At 43.8% G+C, this 26,009-nt stretch overlaps 1 protein-coding gene across 2 annotated transcripts in view; it reads right to left on the bottom strand.

Moving 5' to 3' along the window:
* Positions 1-6,210: 6,210 nt before the first annotated feature.
* NT5DC1 (5'-nucleotidase domain containing 1) overlaps positions 6,211-26,009 on the bottom strand; it is a 243,109-nt gene continuing 223,310 nt past the window's right edge. The window contains exons 12-13 of one of the 2 annotated variants that reach the window (XR_010599583.1): positions 9,905-16,066; positions 6,211-8,572 (exon numbers count right to left, since the gene is read on the bottom strand). Coding sequence is in view for 1 of the 2 variants with exons in the window: in XM_065588355.1 (XP_065444427.1) it covers positions 15,948-16,066 (119 nt within the window). In the remaining variant the exon portion in view is untranslated. Of the gene's footprint in view, positions 16,067-26,009 lie in introns of both variants that reach the window. The other variant, XM_065588355.1, reaches the window with a different exon arrangement.

The following is a 26,009-nucleotide window of genomic DNA, read 5'->3' as shown; positions in this document are numbered from 1 at the left end:
TGGTGTCCAGTTTGCAAATTAATTCCAGTTCTGCAGTTTCACATTGGAGTCTGTTTTTGAAGTTTTTTTGTTGAAGAATTGCCACCTTTAGGTCTGTTATTGAGTGACCAGGGAGATTGAAGTGTTCTCCTACTGGTTTTTGAATGTTATGATTCCTGATGTCAGATTTGTGTCCATTTATTCTTTTGCATAGAGACTGTCCGGTTTGGCCAATGTACATGGTATCATGTGTATTGTGTACTATATACATAATAAAATTGAGGATAAAATAAATACTTTGGAATTGTAGTCTTGCTTCTTTAAGCTGTGTTTGGTTGCAGATTCTCCAGTATTTCTCGGCTCTGGAGGGCTGAACAAATTTTATCACTCTCAGGCTCTTCTAGTGGGATCGAGATCACATCATTTACTGTACACGTGAAAAGACTGTGTCCTTGCCACATTCTGGTAGGGTAACTGAAAAATACATTCTGTTTACCTACATTTTCGCAGAGGATATTCTTTGAGAGAAATCTACTCTGTGATGTTGCTTGAGGTAGAATGATTGCTGAACTCCACCAGAGGTGGTTGCATTTTAATAGTGGGTGAGTGACATTGATCACTGCACACAGTCTGTAAAGTATTTCTTAGGATTCTTGTTATAGAAATGTAAAAGCTGTAGTTTCTGATTTTAATCAGGTTGTTCATAGTGGGCAGTATGATTTGCTGCTGTATTGAAAAGATTAGCTAACTTCTGGAAACAAATACTTGTGTAGGTCCTGCAGCTCCGTTGGATTTCACACTACTATTAGCACAATGAAGAGACCAGCCACAGTCAAGGGCTTCAGGCTCATGGGGCAATGACACAGCCTGGAATGAACCCATGTCTACTTCCAGTGATGACAAGCCTAAAAGAAGGTTATATGGAGTCTGGTGATGAAGGATGCTTCATGTTCTTCTCACCTGTGTTTGCGGAAATGTAAATTTGCTTTGTCTCCTGCCATCTCCTCTCCCTGCTTTCTCAAAGACTCTGTTTACTACATATATGTAAATTGAGGTAAACACACATTTCTTCATTCAGTATACTCTTGCCTAGGCAAGACTGCATGGTTTTGAATATGTGCTAAGAACATTATACAGGGGGATTTCATAACTTTACATATAATGTTACTACATACGTTTCAGCATATCATTGACCAGCAAGTTATCAGTTTTCAAATGATCTCTCACACACACACACCTAACAAGACAAAGGAACCAGCCCTTTGGTCTTGGGGGGGCTGGAGGTGGGGAGGCTGGGGATCCTGACCTGAGAATTTGGTCAGGATTTGGTCCCTTGCTGTTGGGAAACTATGGTAAGGATTTTACCTTGAACCAATTCTAGCTCATTAAGTTTAGCTACTATAAAGCATTTTATTTTAATTTCTCTTGTAACCATTTGTGACTTTAATGCCTTATATTTGTATTCAACTTAAAATTCTATCCTTTTTTGTTAATGAACTTGTTTTATTTTTAATCTGAACCAATCCAGAGCAGTGTTTAAACTGAACTCTGGGTAACTCCAGTTAAAGTAGCAAACTTTGAATATTGACCCTTTACAGGGCAATGGACCTTTAATCTCTGAACTGCCCAAGAGAAGGCTGGACAGTGCAGAACACACATTTTGGGGGAAATTTGGGACTGGGAGTGCATTGGGGTCACCCTGCAAGTAGTAACCAAGGCTGGTGGAAGTCAGACTGGTGAATTACTGACAGGCTGCTGGGGTCAGAGTTGCTGAACCATGGTTGGAGCTATACACAGACATTCCGAGTGTGGCCTGCATGTTAGCAGACTGTGGGCAGCCCAGGTTGGAAGCTACACTAGTAAAGCACTTTGAGGCACTCAAGGCTGCAGGGCAGGCAGTGACACTACTGGTTTGGATTGCACCCTGGAATGTGACAGAGGGGCAGTTTGGTGAATGAGTAGCCAGAGAGCCTTTGCACTATTCTGGTCTGCTGGATGGTTAGTGAGCTGCTGAAGTAAGAAAAAATTAGAGACACCCCTAGAGCTACTCTTCACTGGGAGCCAGTCTAGTCTCCAGCTATCTCCAGACTTGAAGAGACAAAATATTCAGCTCACAGCTACTTTCCTACTTCCCCCAGCCAGGGGCTGCACTAAAGAGAACAGCTCAGAATCTAAGCCATGTCTTTTTTGACTCCCCTTTGCCAGCACTGGCCTCTTCTCAGAGATTTGATACAATCTCGCCATGCTCAGTGTAGATGTCCTCCTCGGTGTGGCTCCTGTCACTTCTGACAGACTTTCTGTATCTCTCTGCATCAGCCGTCTCCCCTTCTACTTTCGAATTTCATCAGGAAATGTCATCATTTCTCTCCCCCTCTGGTTACGTTGTTCTATTTTACATTTGGAAAGGTCCTATTGAAATTTAATACATTTCGAGATACCGTTTCCCTAAATGATATTGTGGAAAACAAAACTGTATTGCACACTGGGTTCCAGCCCAGGGCCCTGTACTGCCCAGCTAGGTCAGACCCTTTACCCATATTGAAGTTTTCCTTGAGCCATTTCCTACCTTGCGTCTGGGTCTCCAAGTCTCTTCTCTAGTTACCCAAGGTCCCTCCAAAGCCTCGCTGCCTGGAGAGCTTTCCTCCATGCTGTCAGCTGCCTTTCCTGCTCTGACTCTCCCCTTCTGAGCCATGGCCCCGACGGAGCTTTGTTGATCCTTACAGTCTCTTCCCTCCAGCTCTTTCCCCCACCTGGACCCTGTCAGCACTTAAACCTGGTTCTTTTTTTACAGGAAGGCCCTGATTCCTGAGAGGTGGGGCTAGTTCTGTAATCAGGGCTGGCTTAGCCCCAGCCTGCCAGCCCAAGGGCTAGTCACCCTGTTACACCCCCAACCTTTTCGTCATTCCTGCTGCCCAAGCCACACAACTACCCAGGCTTTTTGCTTCTTTCTCCTATTTGTGTCTTTGTGTCGTCTTCCAAGTACCTCCTTCCTGATGTGCGTTGCCTTGGCTCCACTTTCAGCTTAAAGCACATGTCTACCATGGTGCCTATGAGCAATATTGAAAAAATAAAATAGAAAGGTACAAAACCCTCCAGATACTCACATTAAGTAACCAAAGCAACTATATATCTTTGTGCTGTAACCCTTGTACTCCCTCCTCCTTCCCTTTCATAGATGTGATCATTCCTTATAACAGGGATCGGCAACCTTTGGCATGCGGTTCGGCAACCTTTGGCATGTGGTAAGCACCCTGGCAGGCCGGGCCGGTTTGTTTACCTGCCGCGTCCGCAGATTTGGCCGATTGCGGCTCTCGCTGGCCGCGGTTCGCTGCTCTAGGCCAATGGGGGCTGCAGGAAGCGGCGGCCAGCACATCCCTTGGCCTGCGCTGCTTCCTGCAGCCCCCATTGGCCTGGGACAGTGAACCGCGGCCAGTGGGAGCTGCAATCGACTGAACCTGCGGCTGCGGCAGGTAAACAAACCGTCCCGCCAGGGTGCTTACCCTGGCGAGCCGCGTGCCAAAGGTTGCCGATCCCTGCCTTATAATATCTGAACTCATATTGCTAAATCCTGTCAGGAAGGGACACTGGGCCACAGCTTTTTTTGAACCAAATTGTAGAGTGCAAATCAGAGGGAGGGAGGTAAAGCCAGCTTAAAGGTCACCTTTGCACTCCTCTGATCCTGGTGCTGCTCTGCATACGCTATTCCCTCTGCATTGTGTTAGCACAACCTGAAGGCTGCTCTAATTTACAGCGAGCTATTCTAATCCTCAGCCTTATTAGGGGCATCTTGGCCAGACCCCCTTTCCCGTGCTATGTCAGTAGAAGGAGGGCGAGTAATGTTTGTCTCTCTGCAGGAGCTGTGTGCCTCTTGAGGTGATCTTTCCAGGACTGGTTAAGGCCAGGCCTCACTACCAGTGTGACACAAAGCAACCACCCCACACAGGATGATCTAGCCCCTGGATTTTTATTATTCTGTAAATTGCCAGGCACACCGATGGAGCTGTAAAAACACATACATGAAAATAAATAAGTAATTGCTTACCTTTCTCCATCTTCTCTGTCTCACACAGTCTTCAAACCTTCTCCTAGCTTAGCCTCTTGGTGCCCAATTCCATGGTGGCCAAGCCAGCAGTACTGTTAGCTGGAAGGGGAAACACTAGAAACCTTTCCTGATGGTTCTTCTTTTTGTGTAAATTGAGCCACTTCTCGGCTTTATGTTTCCCTCTTTTTCTTCCTGCTTGTTCTTTCTGATGGTTTAAGCTAAGGCCCGCAGATAGGTAGTAAGTCAAATGTAGAGATAAACTGCAGCAGATTTCAGCATGAAGGAGGAAACTGCAACACCAGCAAGCTCAGTCACTGGAAGGTGAAAAAGCTGCTGAGTGAGGGCAGGGTGCCGTAGAGGCCCTCTTGTCCATACGTGGACATTCTCCAAACTGTGGGCAGGAGGAGAGCAATGGTAAAGCGAGCACAGTAGCGCATCATGCCCTCGGCACAGCTGTTTGACATAAACCCCTGAAAAGGCTTCGAGCTACAGGAAGAGTGCGGGTGAATCAGCTAGTCTGCATCCTGTCACAGTTTCTCAAAGTTCTGTCAAGGCATGATCAAGGCAGCAGGTTTGTATAATTTTTGTTGGTGCCCAGAACGGGTCCAAGTCCCCCCCATACACACACACACACACACCTGCCTAAGGCTCTGGGAGGGAGTTTGGGTGCAGGAGGAGGTTTGGGGTGTGGGCTCTGTGAGGAAGTTTGAGTGCGGGAGGGATGAGGGCTCTGAGACGGAGTTTGGGTGCTGGGTGCGGGCTCTGGGCTGGGACAGGTGGTTGGGGTTCAGGAGGGGGTGCGGGAGGGGGTTTGGCTGCTGGGTGTGGGCTCAGGGCTGGGACAGAGGGTTGGGGTGTGGGGGAGACTGCAGGGGGGGGACTGGGCCAGGGATCAGGAGTTTGGGGTTCAGCAGGCAGGCTGCCCCGGAGCTGGGGTGGGGGGCCAGAGAGAAGGACTCCCCCCAGCCTTCTCCCCACCAGCAGCAGCGACCTCTGGGGGAGGAGGGCCCCTCTCCGGCACGAAACTCACCCAAGCCTCCAGGCTGCTGCTCAGGAGGTCTAGCCAGGATAAGCCCCCACTGAGTCAACTCAGAGATGCCTGCCGGGGGGGAGGCTGCCATGCACCTCCTTCCCTCCTCCCTTTGCAGGTGTGGCAGCCGCCACTGCTTGCACTCGGCGCTGCTCCCTTGTAGCCGGCTGTGGCCCATGAGGGGGAACAGTGCAGAGCTGCAGGGGACAGCTGACCACTGCCCAGGGGAGGCAGGGACGCTCGCGGGAGGTGCGCGGGGGAGGGACCCGGCTCCAAGCATTGGTGGAGCAGAGCCCCCCTGGCCCTGAATTTGCTGGAGCCTGGGCACCATGGACTCATACAACTCAACCACCATCCCATAGGATGTGTCCATGCTGATGACAGGTTCTGCTTGATAACAATACAAAGCGGAGCGGACCGACGCATGCTCGTTTTCATCATCTGAGTCAGATGCCACCAGTAGAAGGTTGATTTTCTTTTTTGGTGGTTTGTGTTCTGTATTTTCCACATCAAAGTGTTACTCTTTTAAGACTTCTAAAAGCATGCTCCACACCACATCCCTCTCAGATTCTGGACGGCACTTCAGATTCTTAAACCTTGGGTCGAGTGCTGTAGCTATTTCCAGGGCCGGCTCTGGCTTTTTTGCCACCCTAGGCAGGGGAGGGTGCCGAGCCTGGCCGCGGGCCGCAATCCCCGACCGGCCGGGGCTCTCCGCTCTCCCTGGCGGAGAGCCCCCGGCGGCCAGAGCGCTGGGAGGAGGGCGGAGAGCCCCCGGCAGCCAGAGCGCCGGGAGGAGGGCGGAGAGCCCACCGCAGCTCTCCGCTCTCCCCGACCGGCCGGAGCGCCACGGGGAGGGCGGGGAGCCCAGTCGCGGCCCCACTTTCGGCCGGAGCACCCCGCCGCGCCGCCCCCCTCCAGGCGCTGCCCCAAGCACATGCTTGGTGGGCTGGTGCCTGGAGCCGGCCCTGGCTATTTCTAGAAATCTTACATCAATACCTTTTTTTGCATTTTGTCAAATCTGTGGTGAAAGTATTCTTAAAATGAACACATGCTGGGTCATCATCCGAGACTGCTATAATATGAAATATATGCAGAATGCCGGTAAAACAGAGCAGGAGATGTACAATTCTCCCCCCAAGGAATACAGTCACAAATATAATTGACACATTATTTTTTTATTGAGCATCATCAGAATAGAAGCATGTCTTCTGGAATGGTGGCCGAAACATGAAGGGGCATATGAATGTTTAGCATATCAGCATGAAAATACCTTGCAAAGCTGGCTACAAAAGTCCCATGCGAACGCCTGTTCTCACTTTCATATAACATTGTAAATAAGAAGTAGGCAGCAGTATCTCCCGTCAATGTAAATAAACTTGTTTGTCTTAGCAATTGGCAGAATAAGAAGTAGGACTGAGTGGACTTGTAGGCTTTAAAGTTTTACGCTGTTTTGTTTTTGAGTGCAGTTGTGTAACCAAAATAAATAAATAAATCTGCATTTGTAAGTTACACTTTCACGATAAAGAGATTGCACTTCAGTACTTGTATGAGGTGAATTGAAAAATACTATTTCTTTTATCATTTTTACAGTGGATATATTTGTAATAAAAAATAATATAAAGTGAGCACTGTGCACTTTGTATTCTGTGTTGTAACTGAAATCAATATTTAAAATGTAGAAAAATAGCCAAAAATATTGAATAAATTTAAATTGTTATTCTATTGTTATAAGTGCGATTAATCGCAATTAATTTTTTGGAGTTAATCGTGTGAGTTAACTGCAATTAATCGACAGCCTGAATAATTTTATTTCTCTTACACTTAAATTTAATTCTTTGAGTAGTGAGTTCTAAAATGCCTAACCTGTCCTGGCTGGAGTAATTATCCCTATGGTAACTTTTTAAAACTATATATTCTATCTAGGTTTTTCGTTTCTACTGGTGGTGCACATCCGCACATACTTTGATGCACATAACAAAATTTATTCGGCACATAGATGGAAAAAATTAGAGGGAACATTGCATGTGTTGTATACCTGGGTGATGTCCACCACATAGATTTACATCAAGGCCAGACAACTATGCACTGATGGCCAATTAAGGACACCACTCTAACTATGGGCATTAGAAGAAACTCATACCCATCCAGTAAGCCTTCCGGTGGATGCCTCAGTAAGAATATGGGCAATGGTTGCCCCTGTGAGTCATCAAACCATGTAAGGACATGTGATATGTGCATGTGATCCTGGAGTGCATCTTGGGTCAGTAACTTTCCACAAACAGAGGTTGTGAACTTTGTTTGAGACAGTAAAATTCTATGAACATGGCAAACAATTTAAAAGAACCCCTGAGATAGTTCCATTTTATCTTTATTTCTATGGACTGGATTTCTAAAAAGGAAGCTTTGAACAAAGACTGATGATCCCCAGTATGCTTGGGTAAGTTACACAGAGACTTTTACAAACTAGCAGTTTATTCCATCGCTTCTATGATTCTGATCTACGAACACTGAAAAATAACTTGTATGTATATGATCTATTAACCATTTATAATGCTGCTTCTTTTCTTTTATCATTAAACCTTTAGGTTTTAGTTACTAAAGGATTGGCATCAGCATGATTATTGGGTAAGATCTGAGTTATATATTGACCTAAGTGGCTGATCTGTTGGGATTGGAAGGACCCTATATCTGATGAAATTGGTTTTCAGCAACTATTTATCATATAGTCCAGTTTCTGGGTGTGAGCCAAGGGCTGGAATGCCTAAGGAGACTGCATTTTTTACTTCTTTTTAACCAGTGTGGTGAGACAGAAGTTCACTTTTGTTCCTGGCTTGGTATAATCTAATGATAGAATAAGCTATTTCTCGGCAGTTTGTCCTGAATTTGGCATTCTGACTGGCCCCACTGAGGCATGGTAGGGTCCACAGTGTGCTAGGGACTTTCCATACACAGAGGAAGACCCTTCCCCAAAAGCATGTGGTCTGTAAAAGGCAGAACAAAAGCTTGGGGAAAAAAGGCAAAACACACCCTGAAAGTGAGCAGGCTTCTGATAGGCATACATTGTTTTCATTATTTTAACCAAAATATATACAAGCCATCCCCCTGCCCACCAATGTTATCTGTTGTTGACCCTCAATCCTCAGCCATTTTTAAATGGTTGCCCACTCGCCAAGCCACGTTTCCATTCCATTTTCACATCATCTACCCACTGGCACTCCACAAGTACCTCCCTGACAGCAATCAGGCCACCCAGTGAACAGCAATGAGCAGGGCACACACATGATGACACAGGAGGCTGCTCTGTAGGTGGTGAAGGTGTGATCTTGCCCAATGCTGCTGCAGTCTCTGGGTTCTCAGGTGATGGGGGTCCCTGCCCTATGTGGCTGCCCATGGTATGAGTGATCTGGGCCACATCAGGGAGTGGCAGGAAATGGAAGTTCAGCCTGGTTAGCTCTCTCCATCACTGCTGCAGCTGCTCTGGGTGCTGCCCTGGAATCTGGTTGCCGTATTCTCGGTGTGATCTGCCCAATATCATATAAAGAGGGTTTATCACCTCGGTATTCTGTGATAAAATGCCTCTGCCCACATAGTTCAAAACTGCATTGGCATTTTTGCTGTCACATATGATGGCTCATTTTGAATGACGTGCATGGTTCTGCATACTGGCTCAGGTTACGCTACAGTAAAGCAATAGTGGATGGAAACTATATCTCTCAATTATAATTTTGAGGCACAGCAAGAGAAGAGTTAGAATATACCGCCAGGGCCGGTGCAGAGACTGGTGCATGAACCACTCATATTCATAATAGCTGATGAAAGGAGGTTTTTCTTAGACTTTTAAAAACACCTCTGAAAATTTTACTATAATTTTGTTAGGCATGGAGGATGGAATTTTTGGAATTGCACTAGTGATTTAGGAGAACATGTCCTATTGAAAGTCCATTCCTAAATCACATAGATGCTTTTGAAAATCTCATCCATAGAAGCTTTGGGCATAGGCACCTAATTTTTTTCCCTTCTGGCAAGGATAAACTATTTCATGGTGGTTACTTTGTACTTTAACTTATTAGGAGAAAAAGTCAATGTCACTGTTCTGTACAGAGATGAGTATTCGTGCTAACCCCCAAAATAGGTAACTTTCTGACTGCTTGATAGAATCTGGTCTGATCAGATCAGCTGAGAATTCTATATAACGTTTATAATTTGTATCTCCATTTGTGCCATTGCCATTTTGTGTGTTCCACCCTCTAATTTGGACAAGTGGACCAAAACCATAGCATGGTTTTGAAGTGGCTTTTATCCCCACAATAAGTATTTTAAACTGTGTCACAACAGCATTAGAGAAAACCATGTATGAACGCTGCGAGGGTGAGCAGGAAGCAGGTGGGATCTCCGGGGCAGTGCTGATTAAAATAGCTTTGTTATAGTGCTGATATGGCCTCAGATGTTAGCCTTTATAGTAACAATAACATCTGGTCAACTCTGAAAGCTTTGTGGCTTGCGGTGCTTGTCAAAGAGATACCATGGGTACCCACTATATCCTGAACAGATTTACCTCAGACCTTTGCCATAAATACAAGCAAATGATCAGGCATGTTGGCAGTATTGCTTGCTTTAATACCTGGAGCTATGCATGGAAGATTCCTCAGCCTGTGCTATGAAGAAGCAATTAAATTGTACAATGCAAACTTTTTTTATAATGGCAATACCAGAGTCTGTCTAACTTCCTTGATTTCAACTTATTTTTCATTATCCTGTTTTTAATCACTATTCCTATTTATTTAGACTGTTTATGCTAAATGAAAATAAAAGCAATATTTGCTTCCTGCATAAGAGGAACATGCAATACAAACCTCTGTGTTTACATGGATTTTTCCTGTGGTTCACTGAAGTCTCAGATCTGCCGTCAGATGTTCCACTTACTCAGAAAAGCAGTTTATTAGCGGCGTCTGGATGGCTCCAGGGATTGGTAACAGAATGTAGAGCCTCTGACCCTTACGTATGCAGGTCAAATCCAGCTCAGGTTGGCAGAGAGTGGTCCTCATGCAGTTCTGATGGGCAGGTATGCAAACACATTAAAATAACTGGCAGTCTACACAGAGGGTAAGGACTGGATGGGCATTAACAACACATAGTGTACTTCCCTTCCTGGAAGTTATTCCTCTAGGTTAGATGTGAGGCAAATTGGCATAGTGCACCGAGAAGCCTGTACAGTTGCAGCTTGTCTGTAGCTGTTCTGTAGGAAAGAGAGGGCCTCAATGTTCCTGACTATCAATCTCACATCCTTCCGGCACCACTACAAATATTTCACAATTTGCCGGGGCTGCTTACATGTGGGTGATAGTCCAAGATAACAATTTTGCAGATTCATTCCAACTTCTACCTCAATTTTTATCTCTCATCTCTTTTCTAAGCACTGAGAAGTGGGTGGAGAAAGGCGGGGCCAGCAAGCTGTAGACATCCTTATCTAGTCTCCTTTCAGTTCTTAATGCCAATTGAGTTAAAATGAAATTACAATCTTCCTCCAAATATGTGCTTAACAAGTAGATTATCCTGGTTGAAAAAATAAGCCATTTAATCTGCCAAGTGAGCAAAGCCATTTTTATATTAACACCATACTGCTCCTTCTGTAGGACTGAGTAGTAGCTGGCTGCCTTGAGGCACTGCTTTTACGCAAACTTTGCCAACGTATGCAGTTTCCAAAGCATTGCACTTAGGAGTACTTCTGCAAATAAAGATTCCCTGCCTAGGGAAACAGCATCTTCATAGCAAATCAATAGCTACTATGTTGTATTTTGTAGGCTATTCCTTATTTTGTACCAGAGGTTAACTCCTTCTTTCTAAAAAAGTGGTATGAATGAAACTCATTAAATACAAGATACTGAGGAACATACAAACTATGCACAGAAGAAGTATATTTACACTTGCTGCATTCCTCTTCTATGTGGTGACAGTTCAATATTGATGTTCAGGGTGGGAAATAGTTTGGCTCTGATTGCTGGCATCTCTTTACTAACTTTGTTCTTTTAATTTCATGTGTTTTGACACATTATTTAATCTGAAACCTATGAAATTTAAAGGTGCAGCAACACTATTTAATCTACACATTATTGTTTGCAAAGATACTGCACATTATAGTTAAGTGCTTTTTGAATAAGGGTGTGGTGATGAAGGTAAAGTCCTCTCTCCCTATTGGCGGTATAAGGGCAGGGTCGGTTCCAGGCACCAGCTTGGCAAGCAGGTGCTTGGGGTGGCCACGCCGGAGAGGGGCGGCAGGTCCAGCTATTCGGCGGCAATTCGGCGGATGGTCCCTCACTCCTGCTCGGAGTGAAGGACCTTCCGCCGAATTGCCACTGCAGATTGCGATCGCAATTGCGATCGCGGCTTTTTTTTTTTTTTTTTTGGGCTGCTTGGGGCGGCCAAAACCCTGGAGCTGGCCCTGTATAAGGGTACAAATTGGCTAACAGTTTTATGAAACCCAGGACATGTAACTGCATTCCCAGGGTAAGAGAGAAACTTCAAGAAGAGGCCAGGCATGGAAGCTCCTTTTCTTCTTATTTTTTTTTTATAGGTCAGTGGGAAGTTATCATACCCTGGGCTAGTTTCAGGGTCCCTGAGATTAGAGCTCCTAGAAAGAAGAGCTGGGGTTTCTTTATTACATTACTTATAGAAGAAGTGCTGTTTCCCTATGGAAAAGGCAGACTAATCACTTTGAATTACTGCCATCTCATTAACTGGTGACCTAGTCTTAGCCAATAATTACATGGTGTGTAAAGTGGCTGTAGGCTGGGCTGATCCAGCCTGTGCCAGGCCCAGAGACTAGAAGTCAGAACAGAGTTCCTTTAAATTTTATTACAAGTAAGGAGCAACATTATGTGGTCAAGGTGATAAGGTTAACGTTTCTCTCTTCCATTTTCCCCTGAATGCAATGGAGAGGTAGTAACCATCAGCCTGATTAAGACTCACCTCCTGGCTCCCAGGTTTTTGAGCTGTCAGCCAGGAATACATCTTTGGACTATACAACATGTTCATCAATGGATAGAAACCCAACACCACTGGGACATGGACAGACCCTGATCATATGCTGTAGTCCCATCACATCGTAGCCCATAGCCCAATTCCCAAGTATGAGAGATGGGCTGGGCAGAGGTGGTGGGTCAATGTCAGCTTTGACTTGCATTGCTAAATTCTAGATTTATACACTTGCAATTGAGCATTTGGGCCATGGGCTCTGCCCCTGGAAATTCCCCTAGGAGTTGGCCTGGATGCTGCTGCCTTAGGGCATGCTTCCCCCTCAAGTTGCAGGGCAAACTCTATAGCTGGGGAACTCAGGAGCTCTCAACAACCAAAGAACCTGTTGTGCCCAGGAATGGATGTGGGGGGAAAACAAACGAGGAGCAAGCCAGCTAAAATGTTTATCTGAATACATTTTACTGACTAAGAATTTGAAAGGTTTTCTCCAATAAAACTTTAGTTACCAGAAACAAGTCTTAATTCAATAAGCAACAATGAGTGGGTTCCATTTATGAAGTTAAAACTGACTTCTCGTAGGTATTATTTTGCATTGGTGGCCACTGGGCCTTGGTCACTGGCTCATCCAGATATGCATTTTGAGCACGACAATTTGTGCCATGTTAGGGTTGTAGCATTTAAATCTACTTGCACTTTTTTTAATGATTTCATCTTTCTTTTGTTGTTGTTAGGTTATCAAGTACCATGACTTCAGAGAAAATTGTTCAGAAATAAATTATCTTTATTTTCAAATTCAAATGGACATTGTTTATACCAAAACAAAGGTTGACAGAGGTTTTATTTAGCAAAGCTGTGACTTTCAAGTTTATACAACCAGATACTTTATTTTTAATTAGGTATTAAAACATATCATCCTGGCGTCCACCTGCAGATACTGAGGCCAGTAATGTGGACACTGAATTTATGAACATTCTGCAGTATTCTTTCATACTGGATTCCACAGAAATTTGACAAGTTACGGGTTAAAAAACAAAACTTGAAATAGAAGAGAAATTCTCCAAAGTGTGTCACTGGGTCCCAGGACTCTCTTCTCCCCATCTCACATATCACTCCCTGAAGAGTTCTCTATTCTCCAGAGCTTCCATTGTCCTTCCCAAGGTTCATCTGCTCAAACTCTTTCCTTCCCACCCCCAGACCATTAGCCTTGAAGGCAGTATGGTCCTCTCTCTTTCCTCCATGCAACCATAGCTGAAGCCATGCTCGGCAGCAACTCTCTGTTGTTTCACCACTGCTTCTGCTATTGTGTACATCTGCTCATCGTCAGCAGGAGGCACGAGTGAATGGGTGTTGACAGTCTCCATCATTAGCCACCACTGCCTCTCTTTCTAAGCAAGTCCACATTTGCACAGAAGTTTGTGTTTCTTAGGGTGAAGTCCACACTTAGGTTGTTTGGAAACTGGCACATACTATTTCCTAGATGAGGAAATACTACTTATCCATTGAGACACTGAGACCCAATGATTGTTTTAAGGATTATAACTCTATATGCTTAAAACCCAAGAGAGGGAACCATGCAACAAAATTCAAATCAGAACATGGAAAGCTTGAAGGTGCTAGGATACTGGTTTGGCCCATAAAATTAGAAATCATTTGAAAAATCAGTATCTGGATCCAGATTTGGATTTCAAACAATCACATAGTTCCAGGTCTGAGATTTTAGCTTGAGTCCATCTCTACTTAATACAGAAAATATGTAGACTTGGGGCCAGATTCTCAACCCAAAGGAACTATGCCAGTTTACAGCATCTGAAAATCTGACCCCTTGGAGGGGGAGAGAAAGTGGAATGGGGGAAGAAGACTGAACATCATTGTTCTTCCCTTTACTGGGATTATTAGGTCCTAGAAACAAGTAACAACCCAGCCTTGCTAGCTTTTTAGCCTATAGGCTACAGGGAGCAGCAGGGCACTTTTAGAGACCAGAACTCTCTTATCTCACTTTTAGTTATAACCCATATTTCCTATAAGGGATACATTTCTAGTTTTCTTTATTTTTTAAACTCTTTTTGTTTTTTTCTTTATAGGTATAACTTGAGGTAACCCATCAGTGCTAAGCACACAGCCAACTGAAAAGGCGCAGGTATCTTGTGGGTACATTGGAGTCAATAAATTTAAAACAAATATCTCTATGTCATAGAAACAAGATAGTTCAGGCTGATTTCTGTGTAACAAAGATTTAATGCTTCTTTTTGTGTTCTGATTTCTGCATATGAAATTCCTATCCTGTGGGAATGCAAACATGCAGGGAACTGGAGTCAGACTATTAATTTATTCCATGTAGACCATCAGGCAGACATAAGATAACAACGTAACAGTTGTTTGTTTCAAACCGGAAGTCTAGAAGTGAAAGATTATTGCTAATTGAAATAGCCATCCAATCCTCTAAGGAAGTTTATCCGATATTCTGCTACTGCCTTGTGCCTGGGAGTTATAGATATAGTCAGGCATGTTGCTTTTGAAATAAATGGCCAAATTCTGGGCTATTAAACCAGGGTAAATTTGGAGTAACTCCACTCATATCAATTAGTTACTCTGGACTGAGAAGAAGGATGGTCCAGTGGCTAGTCTAGCATTTAAAAGTTTTGCCAGCATGGTTATGTCCATTAGGAGTTTGAAAAAAATTACACCCAGGACCAACACAGTTATACTGACAAAACGTCAAGTGTAAATTCATTTATACCAGCAAAAAATTCCTATTGCTGGGGCGGCTTATTTCATTAGGGCAACTGGTATGATCTATACTGGTTGCTTTTGAGATAAATGGGAGTTAGGTGCCAATGTGCATTTGAAAATCCCACTAGGCACCTATCTGCAGCTTTAGATGCCTAAATACCTTTAAAAATCTGGTCAAAAGGGTATGTCTACACTGCAATTAAAAACCCATGGCTGGCCCATGCCAGCGGACTTGGGCTCACACTAAGGGGCTGTTTAATTGCAGTGTACATGTTCAGGCTTGGGCTGGAGGCTGGGATCTGGGACCCTGTGAGGTGGGAGGGTCCAGAGCTTGGACTGCAGCCTGATCCTGAATGTCTACACTGCAATTAAACAGGCCTTTAGCCTGAGCCCCTAGAGCCCAATCAGCTGGCACAGAGCAGCTTCAGGTGTCTAATTGCAGTGTAGACATGCCCGAAGTGACTTAGGAGACTAATTCTCATTGAAAGTCAATGGAATTTAGGCTAAGTGCCTTAGTTACTTTTGAAAATAAAACGTAGGCTCTTAAGACATGTAGACTTGCAACACTGAGCAGAGCAATACCTAAATACCTTTAAAAATTTGGACCTTAGTCTTGCTGTGCCTCAGTTCCCCATCTCTAAAATGGGGACAATAGCACTGCCCTCCTTCCCAGAGGTGTTGAGACAATAAATGTATTATAGATTGCATGTATTATATCACTCAGATACTGCGATAATGGGGGGAACTTAGGTAAAGATAAATTTATCTTATGTATAAGTTAGATTTTAATTGTAAACATAATCATAAACAGCATTTGATACTGTGTGTTCTTGTCCTATTTTTATGCCCTCCTCAATCAGCTCTCTCATGAATTGCTGTAGCAGTGGAGGTTGCTGTGGCCTTAAATAGGGAATGTAGACAGTGTCCTTCAAAATGGTGTGAATTTAGCATGTAATTTGGGATGAATTAGTTTCAATACACTTCTGATAGGTAGCTTGGTAGGAAGATGTATACATAAGTACTCAGTGCTCCTCTGTTCCAGTTGTACTATAGTAACAAGCAAGTCTGCATGTGGGTCCACTTTTAAATTCATCACTTGATTTTATGGAGCATTGCATGTTTTTTTCACCAATTAGCATCTGACAGCATTTAGTTAAGGACTACAAGGGTATGTAAGAAAAAGTGGAATATGATCTATTTTGTAGTCACTGGCTCACCATTTGATAATAATGCCCTCGGAGGTTTCGGATAGTAACCAGCAGTTTCCAAGCTATTTGAGGAAAATCGGGTAAATCTATAATCCAGTGGTAAATCTGAAAGAAAGAAACATACCACGTTCTAATTAGTTACACAGCCCCTATCACATTCAAAAAAAGCCTGTGATGAACAGAAGTACATTTTTTTTTCTTAAATCTTTGAGCTTGTGTGCTCATTGGTATTAGAACTGAATCGGACAGCATGACTACGTACTTGTTTGACATCTTCAGCCACCTTACACATTGGCATTAAGGAGTTTACTTAACTTCAGTTTGATACTGGTAGCTTTGTTCCTTGATCACTGTGGTAATACACAGTCACAAGAATGCGGAAAATTATTTTAAAACCAAACCAAACATTTGCAGCATCTACCATGTAGGAACAATTATAAATTCATGCTCAAAATCACCACTCCTCTGTCTTATTTCAACAGTCTGATCCTCAGAAAGTTACCATTCCAAAACAAGCAAGAAGAAATTATGAATTCCATCAGTTCTTGTTTCACCGCTTTTGTTGTGAGACTCTCACAATGCACCCAAATGTAGACAGGGTTGCACAGAGGTTTTGGAAGCCCTGGGCAAAATCTTAAATTGAGGCCTTCACCCTTCCAAAAAACTTTATCATTGAGACAAAAGAGTTAAAAAGAGGGAAGGGCCCAGGCCTGTGGGGTTACTACCTTCCCTGAGGGGATGGGGGAATGCTGCCCTGCGGAGAGCTGGGAGTCCACGCCTGGCCCTGCCTCTCCTGGAGCTCTGGCTTCACTGTTAGTGGGAGGGGTATCCCTGATCCAGCTCCTACCTTTCATCATTTTGGGGGCCCTCTCAAGGGGAGGACTCAGGTCAAATGGCCCCTTTTGTCCTGCCCCCCATCATTCTCCTCCTCGTCCCCCACAGCAGCCTTGACCTTAGATATTCTTTCAGTCTGACTTAATAAAACTTTCACTTTCTATCAGGGCTTCCTAGGAATCTGAATTTCTGACTGAGCAGGGGTTAATCATCATTCTTATTGTTTGAAGAATGTTGAATAAATGAAAATATCTCTCTACTGTGTAAAAGCTCTCTTTTCTGCATCCTTGCTATTTAATCCTACTGCTAGCTAAGCCCTTCTCAGCGGTGTTCATATTTAATTAGAAACAGAAAAATAAATAGGAAAGGGTACAAAGTCCTCTTCAATTAACAAGAAAATGGTGCTTTCCTACCATTCAAAATTAAAGAAACCAAAGGTCTTCGGTGTATTGGCTGGTAAGGAAAAGAGTTACCAGTTAAGCTTATCTCTGAACAGTTGAGTTACAAGACTGACAAGTCTCATTTTGGAGTGTGGCAGGAGTGAGGTGGATTTTTTTTGTTTTGTTATCTAAGTTTTAGCTGATCTTTTTCTGTGAAACACAAACAAATTCTCAGCCGACGATAGAAAGCTCAGCTCTGACTCACAATCAGTCTATAAGCAGATATAGAGGCAGCATTCAGATCTATAGCTTTAAGGTTATACTCAACCAGGGGTAAAATTAACACATTAGTATTTTGATCCATTCTAGAAACTATTAATAAAATCATATGTATTAGGTTACATAGTAGAAATGTAGTAGTACCCTTCATTTTGAGAGTGTAAGACCAAATTCTGCCTTCACTGACAACCCATGTAGTCTTAATAAGTACCTAGCAGAGAATACAAAAGAGTCAGTGAAGGCAGATATTGATCTAGGGGTTGGTCTACACTACCCCCCTAATTCGAACTAAGGTACGCAACTTCAGCTACGTGAATAACGTAGCTGAAGTCGAAGTACCTTAGTTCGAACTTACCTTGGTCCACACTCGGCAGGCAGGCTCCCCCGTCGACTCCGCGGTACTCCTCTCGCCGAGCTGGAGTACCGCAGTCGACGGCGAGCACTTCCGGGTTCGACTTATCGCGTCCAGACTAGACGCGATAAGTCGAACCCAGAAGTTCGATTTCCAGCCGTCGAACTAGCGGGTAAGTGTAGCCAAGGCCTAGTATGTGTAACAGAGCTGTTATAACAACTGATGTCTAGAAAAGTAAACTTTGTATAAATATTTTACTGAAGAATAATTAACTTTACAGAGACCTTTATTGCACGCATACCACAAAATTCAGGTTCAGAATTATATACCAGAGTTACAGTTAAACCATATAAATAAGAGAAAACAATTAAAGAAAATAATAGTCAGAGAATTATAAAAGCAGTAGAAGAGGGAGAAAAAAGGAGCATAGGTAAAGCAGAAAAGAAATATAGGTTTTAAGATGAGATTGAATTGTAATTAAACTATATTACTAAGATACCTCAGTCAAGATTTCCTCCAGAATGGGGAAAGTATTTATAGTAAAGTATTAAATGCATTTTGTGCTTTTAATTATAAAGGAATGCTTTGTCAAGGATTAAATAATTAGGCCCAACTGTTGCCTTAATTTGCAATACATGCCATATCATCCCTCCACATTTCTTGACTGCGGCTGCTGACACTGACAACAATCCTGCTTTTGGAAAGCAGAATTCTTACACAATTCAAAATCCTGTTGCTCCTAGGACCAGAGCAGTCAGAGTGGAGGATATGTGTCATCCAAATGTGCAGACGCAAACAAACCTGGTGCCCTCTTGTTTGGGTCGGCGAGGGAGTTCCAAAGGGTGGATGGGATTTTCTTTATGTTCCAGTCTTTATTTTAGACAGGATGATAGAGTTGCATTTATTTTTTCAGGCTCTGGTATTCTGGCCCAATTCCAACTCAGGTATTTAATTCTGTCTTTCTGTGTTCACCCTGCAGATGGATATAATGGTACTCACTTCCTGTCCCTAAACTGTTTGCTGTGCCATATATTTACTTTTTGTTTTTATAATGAATTGCATCAAAAATTATTCCTTCTGTCACCCTGGATGTCTTTAATATACACAATCAATCATCCAACCAACCAATCACTGAGATACTCATTCACTGTGTGTCCTTCTCTTCTGTCTCCTTTATCTCTGCACTCCTTGTTTACTATAGTGTATTTTTTTTTCAGTTTGCCTTCATTTTCATTCACCTGTTTTCCTTCTGGTTGTGAAACTACCCTTGTAACATAGCCTGATAACCCAAGATGTGGCTCTCATAGAATCATAGGACTGGAAGGGACCTTGAGAGGTCATCTAGTCCAGTCCTCTGCACTCAAGGCAGGACTAAGTATTATCTAGACCATCCCTGATAGGTGTTTGTCTAACCTGCTCTTAAAAATCTCTGATGATGGAGATTCCACAACCTCCCTAGGCAATTTATTCCAGTGCTTAACCACCCTGACAGTTAGGAAGTTTTTCCTAATGTCCAACCTAAATCTCCCTTCAATATAAGCCTATTGCTTCTTGTCCTATCCTCAGAGGTTAAGAAAAACAATTTTTCTCCCTCCTCCTTGTAACAACCTTTTACATACTTGAAAACTGTTAATATGTCCCCTCTCAGTCTTCTCTTCTCCTGACTAAATAAGATTTATTTTATTTGTGTGCCTCGCTTAAATTCTAAATCCATATTTAGGTTTCTAAATATAAATGATGTGAATTTCAATGATATTGAGTTTCTGCAGCTCCCACTGGCTTCAATGGTATTTGTAAATGCTTAGCAATTCTGAAAATAAGGCCAAATGTATATTTAGGTGCCTAACTATGGAATTTTAGGAGCCTTACTTCTGGCAGTCAGGTTTGAACATTTTGGCCAAAATCTAATTTATAGTAAATAAACAATTACAAATGAATGCTCATATAAATCACAGAGACTATAATCAGAGACACACATGAATAAATAAATAATTAAATAAAGCCCTGACGCTGCCCCCCAAACTTCAACTCCCTCTCTTCCCAAAGAACTCAGGTGAAAAGGTGGGGTATTTTTTGTAGACTATACTGGGCTATTCCAGGCCACAGGAGGGAGTAAAATCCAGAATCAAGGGGCCTGGTGTAATAACTGGGTCTGCCAATTTACTCTAATTGTGAGCTCAACTGTTCAAAGTGAGTTAAAGTTCATAAAATGTCACAATAACCTATAACAATGAATGTGGAGAAAAGGTGCAAAGGCGAGACAAAAAGACTAGGTTCATCCAAACAAAAAGGCCTACTGATATAATTCAAGGACTGTTTTAAAATCATGCCTAGTAAACAAGAGAAATGTGGGACCAGAAATCAGTGACTCAAAATCGGTGTGTCAGAAATTATGCCTAACTGGTTGACAAAATAGTGAGGAAGCGGGCTATTCTATTCATCACTCCCTTTTGGGGTCCTTAAAAAGACACTTGGGGGGGGGGGGGAAATAAGGACAGGTGGAGGCAAAGCACAGGGTGCTCTGACTGACTGAAAGACAAGAGAAGGGGAAGGAGCAAGTCTCATCATCATGGCTGCCACCCCCAACTTCTCCTGGGACCCGAGACCGTCACTGTTATAATCCTGAGAGATGTTCTGACCAGACTGGGCCAGAGAGAGGGACTCAGATGACACTGCCACCTCCACTGGCTTTGGCTAAATCCCAAACATCACCTGGGATGTGAAACTTTGTTTCCCTGCCACTCCTGCCATGTGTCCTTTTTCTTCCTCACCGTATTTCTTTTTCCTACCCTTCTCCTTTTTGCCTTCCCATAAGAGTCTGGATTAGGCTGCCAAGACTGTATATTTTGCAACACTGCTGAAAGCCTGAGATCAGAAAGGCAGCAAAATGTAATGCCCTAAATAGACCGATGCTTGTACAAATTTGCCAGATTTCAGAGTGGCTAATAAGACTGTGCTGTGCCTGTGTTTTTCCAGGCTTCAAGTGCAAATCAACACTAGAGACAGAGGCTGCATATTCTATTTTTGCTGTTCTTTTCTTTCCCATTGTGTGTGTATATTTTGTCTTGTCTTTTAGGAAACAGGATTGGACTTTAACAATAGCAACAATTACAGCTTCAGCCCATCTCAACTAACTTTTTCTCTTTTCCCTGAAAGGACAGTTATTACCATCTTTAATACTATCAAAGAGACCGTCAACTATGGAGGGGGAGAGAACAGGGGGAAGTTCCTTCTAAAAGTTCACTCCAGCTACAGGGAGAGGGAAGAAGGGATGGTGTTGAAATGAAAGCTTTACTTAATACATTACATTTCATGTTTTAACTGTTTTCCCTTTATTTTTCTGTATCTTTAATAAAAGATAAAAATGATGTTTAATGGTGTGTTTGCAATGACAGTAAGTGGGCTGAGGTCTCTGTCAGTTGGAAGACAGGATACTCGGCTAGATGGACCCTTGGTCTGACCCAGAATGGCTGTTCTTATGTTCTGTATACCAAACCCCAAACCTTGTTTAACACTGTTTAAGGTTGGACAGTAACTGGGTTAAGTTAATACCTTTGATGCTCAAGGCCCATATATTCCATCTAAATTAATACAACAGGCCTTCTCCCAGAACATCCTGCTAGCAGCCCCTCTTACTTGCACTAATGGGGCTCCATCTTAAGGGCCCTTACCAATCATAAGAGAGCCAGTACTACACAGGACAAAAAGCTGCTTCAGGTAAGCAGCTCCCAAACCCACAGATAACTATAGGAAAGGACACAAGCTGACAAAACCAGAGAGAATGAAAATGAAGGCAAACAACAATGCACACTGTCGTACAGATATAGCAGAGAGTACAGGGGGAAAGGAGAATGGAAACTACTATGAATGAATTCCATAGTGACTGTTTTATTGTATGAATAACTGTGGACAGTCAGGGATATACATTTTTCCACTTTGTTTCAGGCAACAAATCTCTAGAGCCAGCCCTGAGAACAGCTGAAGGACAGATGGGTTGAATTTCTAGTCTGCTGATGGCCCAGATTAAATTACTGCCTCTTGGCTCTACTTTTGACAGCTTCCAAAATAACAAAAAAGTAAAAAAACAACAACCCCAAAGCAGGAATTTCTCAGCATCTTTATAATGTATCAGAAATGAAGGATTATAGAGAATTTTTTTACACATTTACCCTTTGCTCCTTATCTCCTCCACTTTGACTGTCAACTTTGAGTCTCTCCCAAGAGTAAAATTGACAAGGAGCAACATGAATGTGACCTGAGTGTTTGTGTGTGTGTGTGTCGGGGGGCGGGGGCAGCGGCGGGCAGAGATTTTTTATGGCAGGAAAATTTTTTATCAGCAGGCTCAACCTTTTAACTTTGCTGATATTTATTGATAAAGTAGTTTTTAGAAACAAACACTGAACACAAAAACTTCTTCAAAAGGTAACAAGATGTATAATGGCTTGCAACAATGTGACATCATGCATGCCAAACACAAAACAATGTATTTTTGAAAAGGCTAGGCATTAAGGGTAGGGTTGTCTATCTACTGCTCACACAAACACTGGACCAACTTCTCAAATAAGGTCACCTACATGGCGCCAATAACATTTGTTCATGCATCCCTTGCATGTGTAAAACTTATTTTTGTGTATGAAAATGAACATTTGCTTGCACTAAGCATGAACAAGTACTAGCCCACAGGATAATCAATTCTGCACATCCAAAAACTCATTTGTTCATGCAAATATAGGTTTTACCTAGGCAACAGATGGGAAATAAATTTTTGGAGGTGAAAAAAAGGTACCCACATTTGAAAATGTAACCCTTTGTGTTAATGAAAGTTATACTATGCATAAGTGGGATATTCTCACTCATTACCACTACTATAAAAACATCACTTTATGTATAGCAAAAACAAGAGGGAACTTGCAGTTTTATTCCTGCCACTTCTTCCTCTCCTTCCCCCAATTACGCAATATTTTAGTATTTTCTTGTTTGGGTAAATTATGTGTTTGTGAAAAAGGTCTGGATTGAGCATTTTACAAAGTGAAATCTACCGGTACTTTTTCTCTAAGGAACAGATTTCTCCACAGATTGGGCAGTGAGAGTGAATCTTTCTACATATTTAGATAATGGCATACAGAGTACACTTATAAAGTTTGCTGATGATACCAAGCTGGGAGGGGTTACCAGGTTTGTCTGATGAGATGCTCATTGTTGAGGTTTGCACTACCCTCTAGATATCTACTAATTTTTCTCATATTATTTGTTCCATTATTTTACAAGGGGTAAAAGTCAGATTTAAGGGATGGTAACAGCCAGGTGACTTAATTCCTATATTTATTTATTGTTTAAAATCAGCACTGCTTTTTCATTATGGAAGAGAGAGATAGGAAATCTGGCTTCAGTTTCTGACTGCCACCCACCCACTTGCTGGATGGCACTGGGAAAATCACAACATCTCTGTCCCTCATCTTCCTCCTGAGGTTAATGGTCAGTAAGAAGTAGATCCTGCAGACACTCATTTTTGTCCTTTCAGCTCAGATTGCCCAAAGGATGCCAGTTAGTGCCAATGGTGATGGTGGTTTTTGCAATGTGAACTAGGAACTGGACTGCAATTTACTTTCATTTTATTATTTATCCAGACGAGGGTTGAGGTAATGAAATCCTCTTTCATTTCACTGTGTTTGCTTAATTGAGAAAAGGGGACACATTTCTGGGAAAACCAACAGAAGATATTTTATCATGACTCTATATGTCTCTCTTCTTTACTCCCAAATCAGCTGTGGTAAGTGCAAAGTTCAAGTGAACTGTGAAGAACACTGCTTACTCTGTAAGTAACTTTAGCAACTTGATCATTATCATGAACCAACTAACTAACTAATGACAGCATTCACACATTTTAAGGTCAAATTGTGATAACCTAGTCTGACCTCCTGAATAACGCAGGCTACAGAACCTCACCCAGTCATTTCTGCATTCCCATACTTAGTTTACTTAGGCTAGGTCTACACTACCCGCCTGAATCGGCGGGTAGAAATCGACCTCTCGGGGATCGATTTATCGCGTCCCATCGGGACGCGACAATCGATCCCCGAATCGACGCTCTTACTCCACCAGCGGAGGTGGGAGTAAGCGCCGTCGACAGAAAGCCGCAGAAGTCGATTTTGCCGCCGTCCTCACAGCGGGGTAAGTCGGCTGCGATACGTCGAATTCAGCTACGCTATTCACGTAGCTGAATTTGCGTATCTTAAATCGACTCCCCCCTGTAGTGTAGATGTACCCCCAGAAAACATGGAGTATCATACAGTAATAGTGCTGCAAATGCCATGGTAATGATTAAGTTTTTAATAGTGATCACTGTAAGTGAAATTCCACTTACTAAGATGGAAACGTTCATTACAGTACCTAGGCTCCACAGCTAACATATTTTAGATCAGCATTTTTCAAACCGTGGGTCGTGACCCAGTACTGGGTCGCAGCATGTCAGATACTGGGTTGCCTTGCTCTGGTCAGCACCGCTGACCGGGATGTTAAAAGTCCCGTCGGCAGTGCTGCCTACCTAAGGCAGGCTAGTGCCTACCTTTTCCAACACCGTGCTGCACCCCAGAAGCGGCCAGCAGCGGGTCCGGATTCTAGGCAGGGGGGCCACAGGACTCGTGCTGCCCCTACCCTGAGCACCGGCTGCGCACTCCCATTGGCCAGTTCTGGTGAACCAGCCAATGGGAACTGGGGGCGGGGGGGAGCAGTGCCTGCGGGTGTGACTGATGTGGAGCCGTTTGTGCACCTCTGCCTAGGAGCCGGACCTGCTGCTGGCCGCTTCCGGGGCACAGTGCGGTCCACGGTGCCAGGACAGGCAGGAAGCCTGCCTCTGCACCCCAGCCAGGGCCGGCTCTAGGATTTTTTGCCACCCCAAGCAAAACAATTTTTGGCTGCCCCCCCCTTTTTTTTTCGTGGCCTCCTGCCCCCGGCTTCGCCCCAACTCCACCTCTTCCCCAAATCGCCAGCCCCGCCTTCTCCCCTGGGTATGCCACATTCTTCCCCCCCATTGCTTCCTGCGGGGCCCCCCGCGACCTCCTGCTGTAACTCACCTCCGCTCCACCTGCTCCCCCGGGTGCGCTGCCGCTCCACTTCTCCCCCCTCCCTCTCAGGCGAGGGAGTGGGGAGAAGCAGAGCAGCGATGCCTTCAGGGGAGCAGGCGGAGCGGAGGTGAGCTAGGGTGGGGGGCGCAGGAAGTAACAGGGGGGTAGAGGAACCACTCCCCGCTCCAACTCACCTCCGCTCCACCACTGCCGCCTCCCCCGAGCATCCCCCCACGTGGCTTCTCCTCCCTCCCAGCCTTGCTGCGCGAAACAGCTGTTTAGCATGTGGCAAGCCTGGGAGGGAGGGGGGAGAAGCAGAGCGGCAGTGGTGCGCTCAGGGGAGTGGGTGGAGGCGAGCTGGGGCGGCAGGGACACTTTTTCCCCATGCCCCGGAGTCGGTGCCTATGATGGCCGGTGCCAGAATGCTGCCCCTAGAAATGTGCCGCCCCAAGCACCTGCTTGTTTTGCTGATGCCTGGAGCCGGCCCTGACCCCCGCTGCACTGCTGCCCGGGAGCTGCCCAAGGTAAGCCTGCGCCCCAACCCCGCATCTCAATCCCCTGCCCCAGCCCTGAGCCCCCCCCCCATCTGGAGCCACCTCCTGCACCCCAAACCCTTCATTCCTGGCCAGAAAAAAAGTTTTAAAACCACTGTTTTAGGTGATGCCAATGGATACCACATTTATTAAGAGGTTGATAGGGATCTCTGAATCCTTATCAGTCACTTTGTGCTGGTACATCTCACAAACCAGTCAGATCAGAGTCACAGGCTGTTTATTTATTTTTATTTTTTTAAGGTTGTTGCAGCCCCATATCCACAGAGAAAGAAAGTATTATTCTGAGTGATTAGTAAAAGATTCAAGTAAATGCATAGAAGACAATTATAACCTAATCTAGACACAAAGCCTGCTTGGGTAAACTTAAGTATTAAGTCTCAATCCTTTCTGAGATTTCCTAGGAATAACCTGGTATATTAAACCAAAATAATCTTAAATAAGCTCTGCAGATGGGAAGGTATTTTTCCAATGAAAAACACAGTCCGAGACAAAAACAGACTTTTTCTGAAGTATATGGAGGAAAGTTATGAATCATTTTGTACTATTGACCCATACAGGCAGAGCCAACATTTTTTAACCCTGATA

The sequence above is a fragment of the Chrysemys picta genome, chromosome 3 (assembly GCF_011386835.1).
Source record: "Chrysemys picta bellii isolate R12L10 chromosome 3, ASM1138683v2, whole genome shotgun sequence".
Classification (NCBI taxonomy): Eukaryota; Metazoa; Chordata; order Testudines; family Emydidae; genus Chrysemys; species Chrysemys picta.
This window is presented reverse-complemented; position numbering and strand designations above follow the sequence as displayed.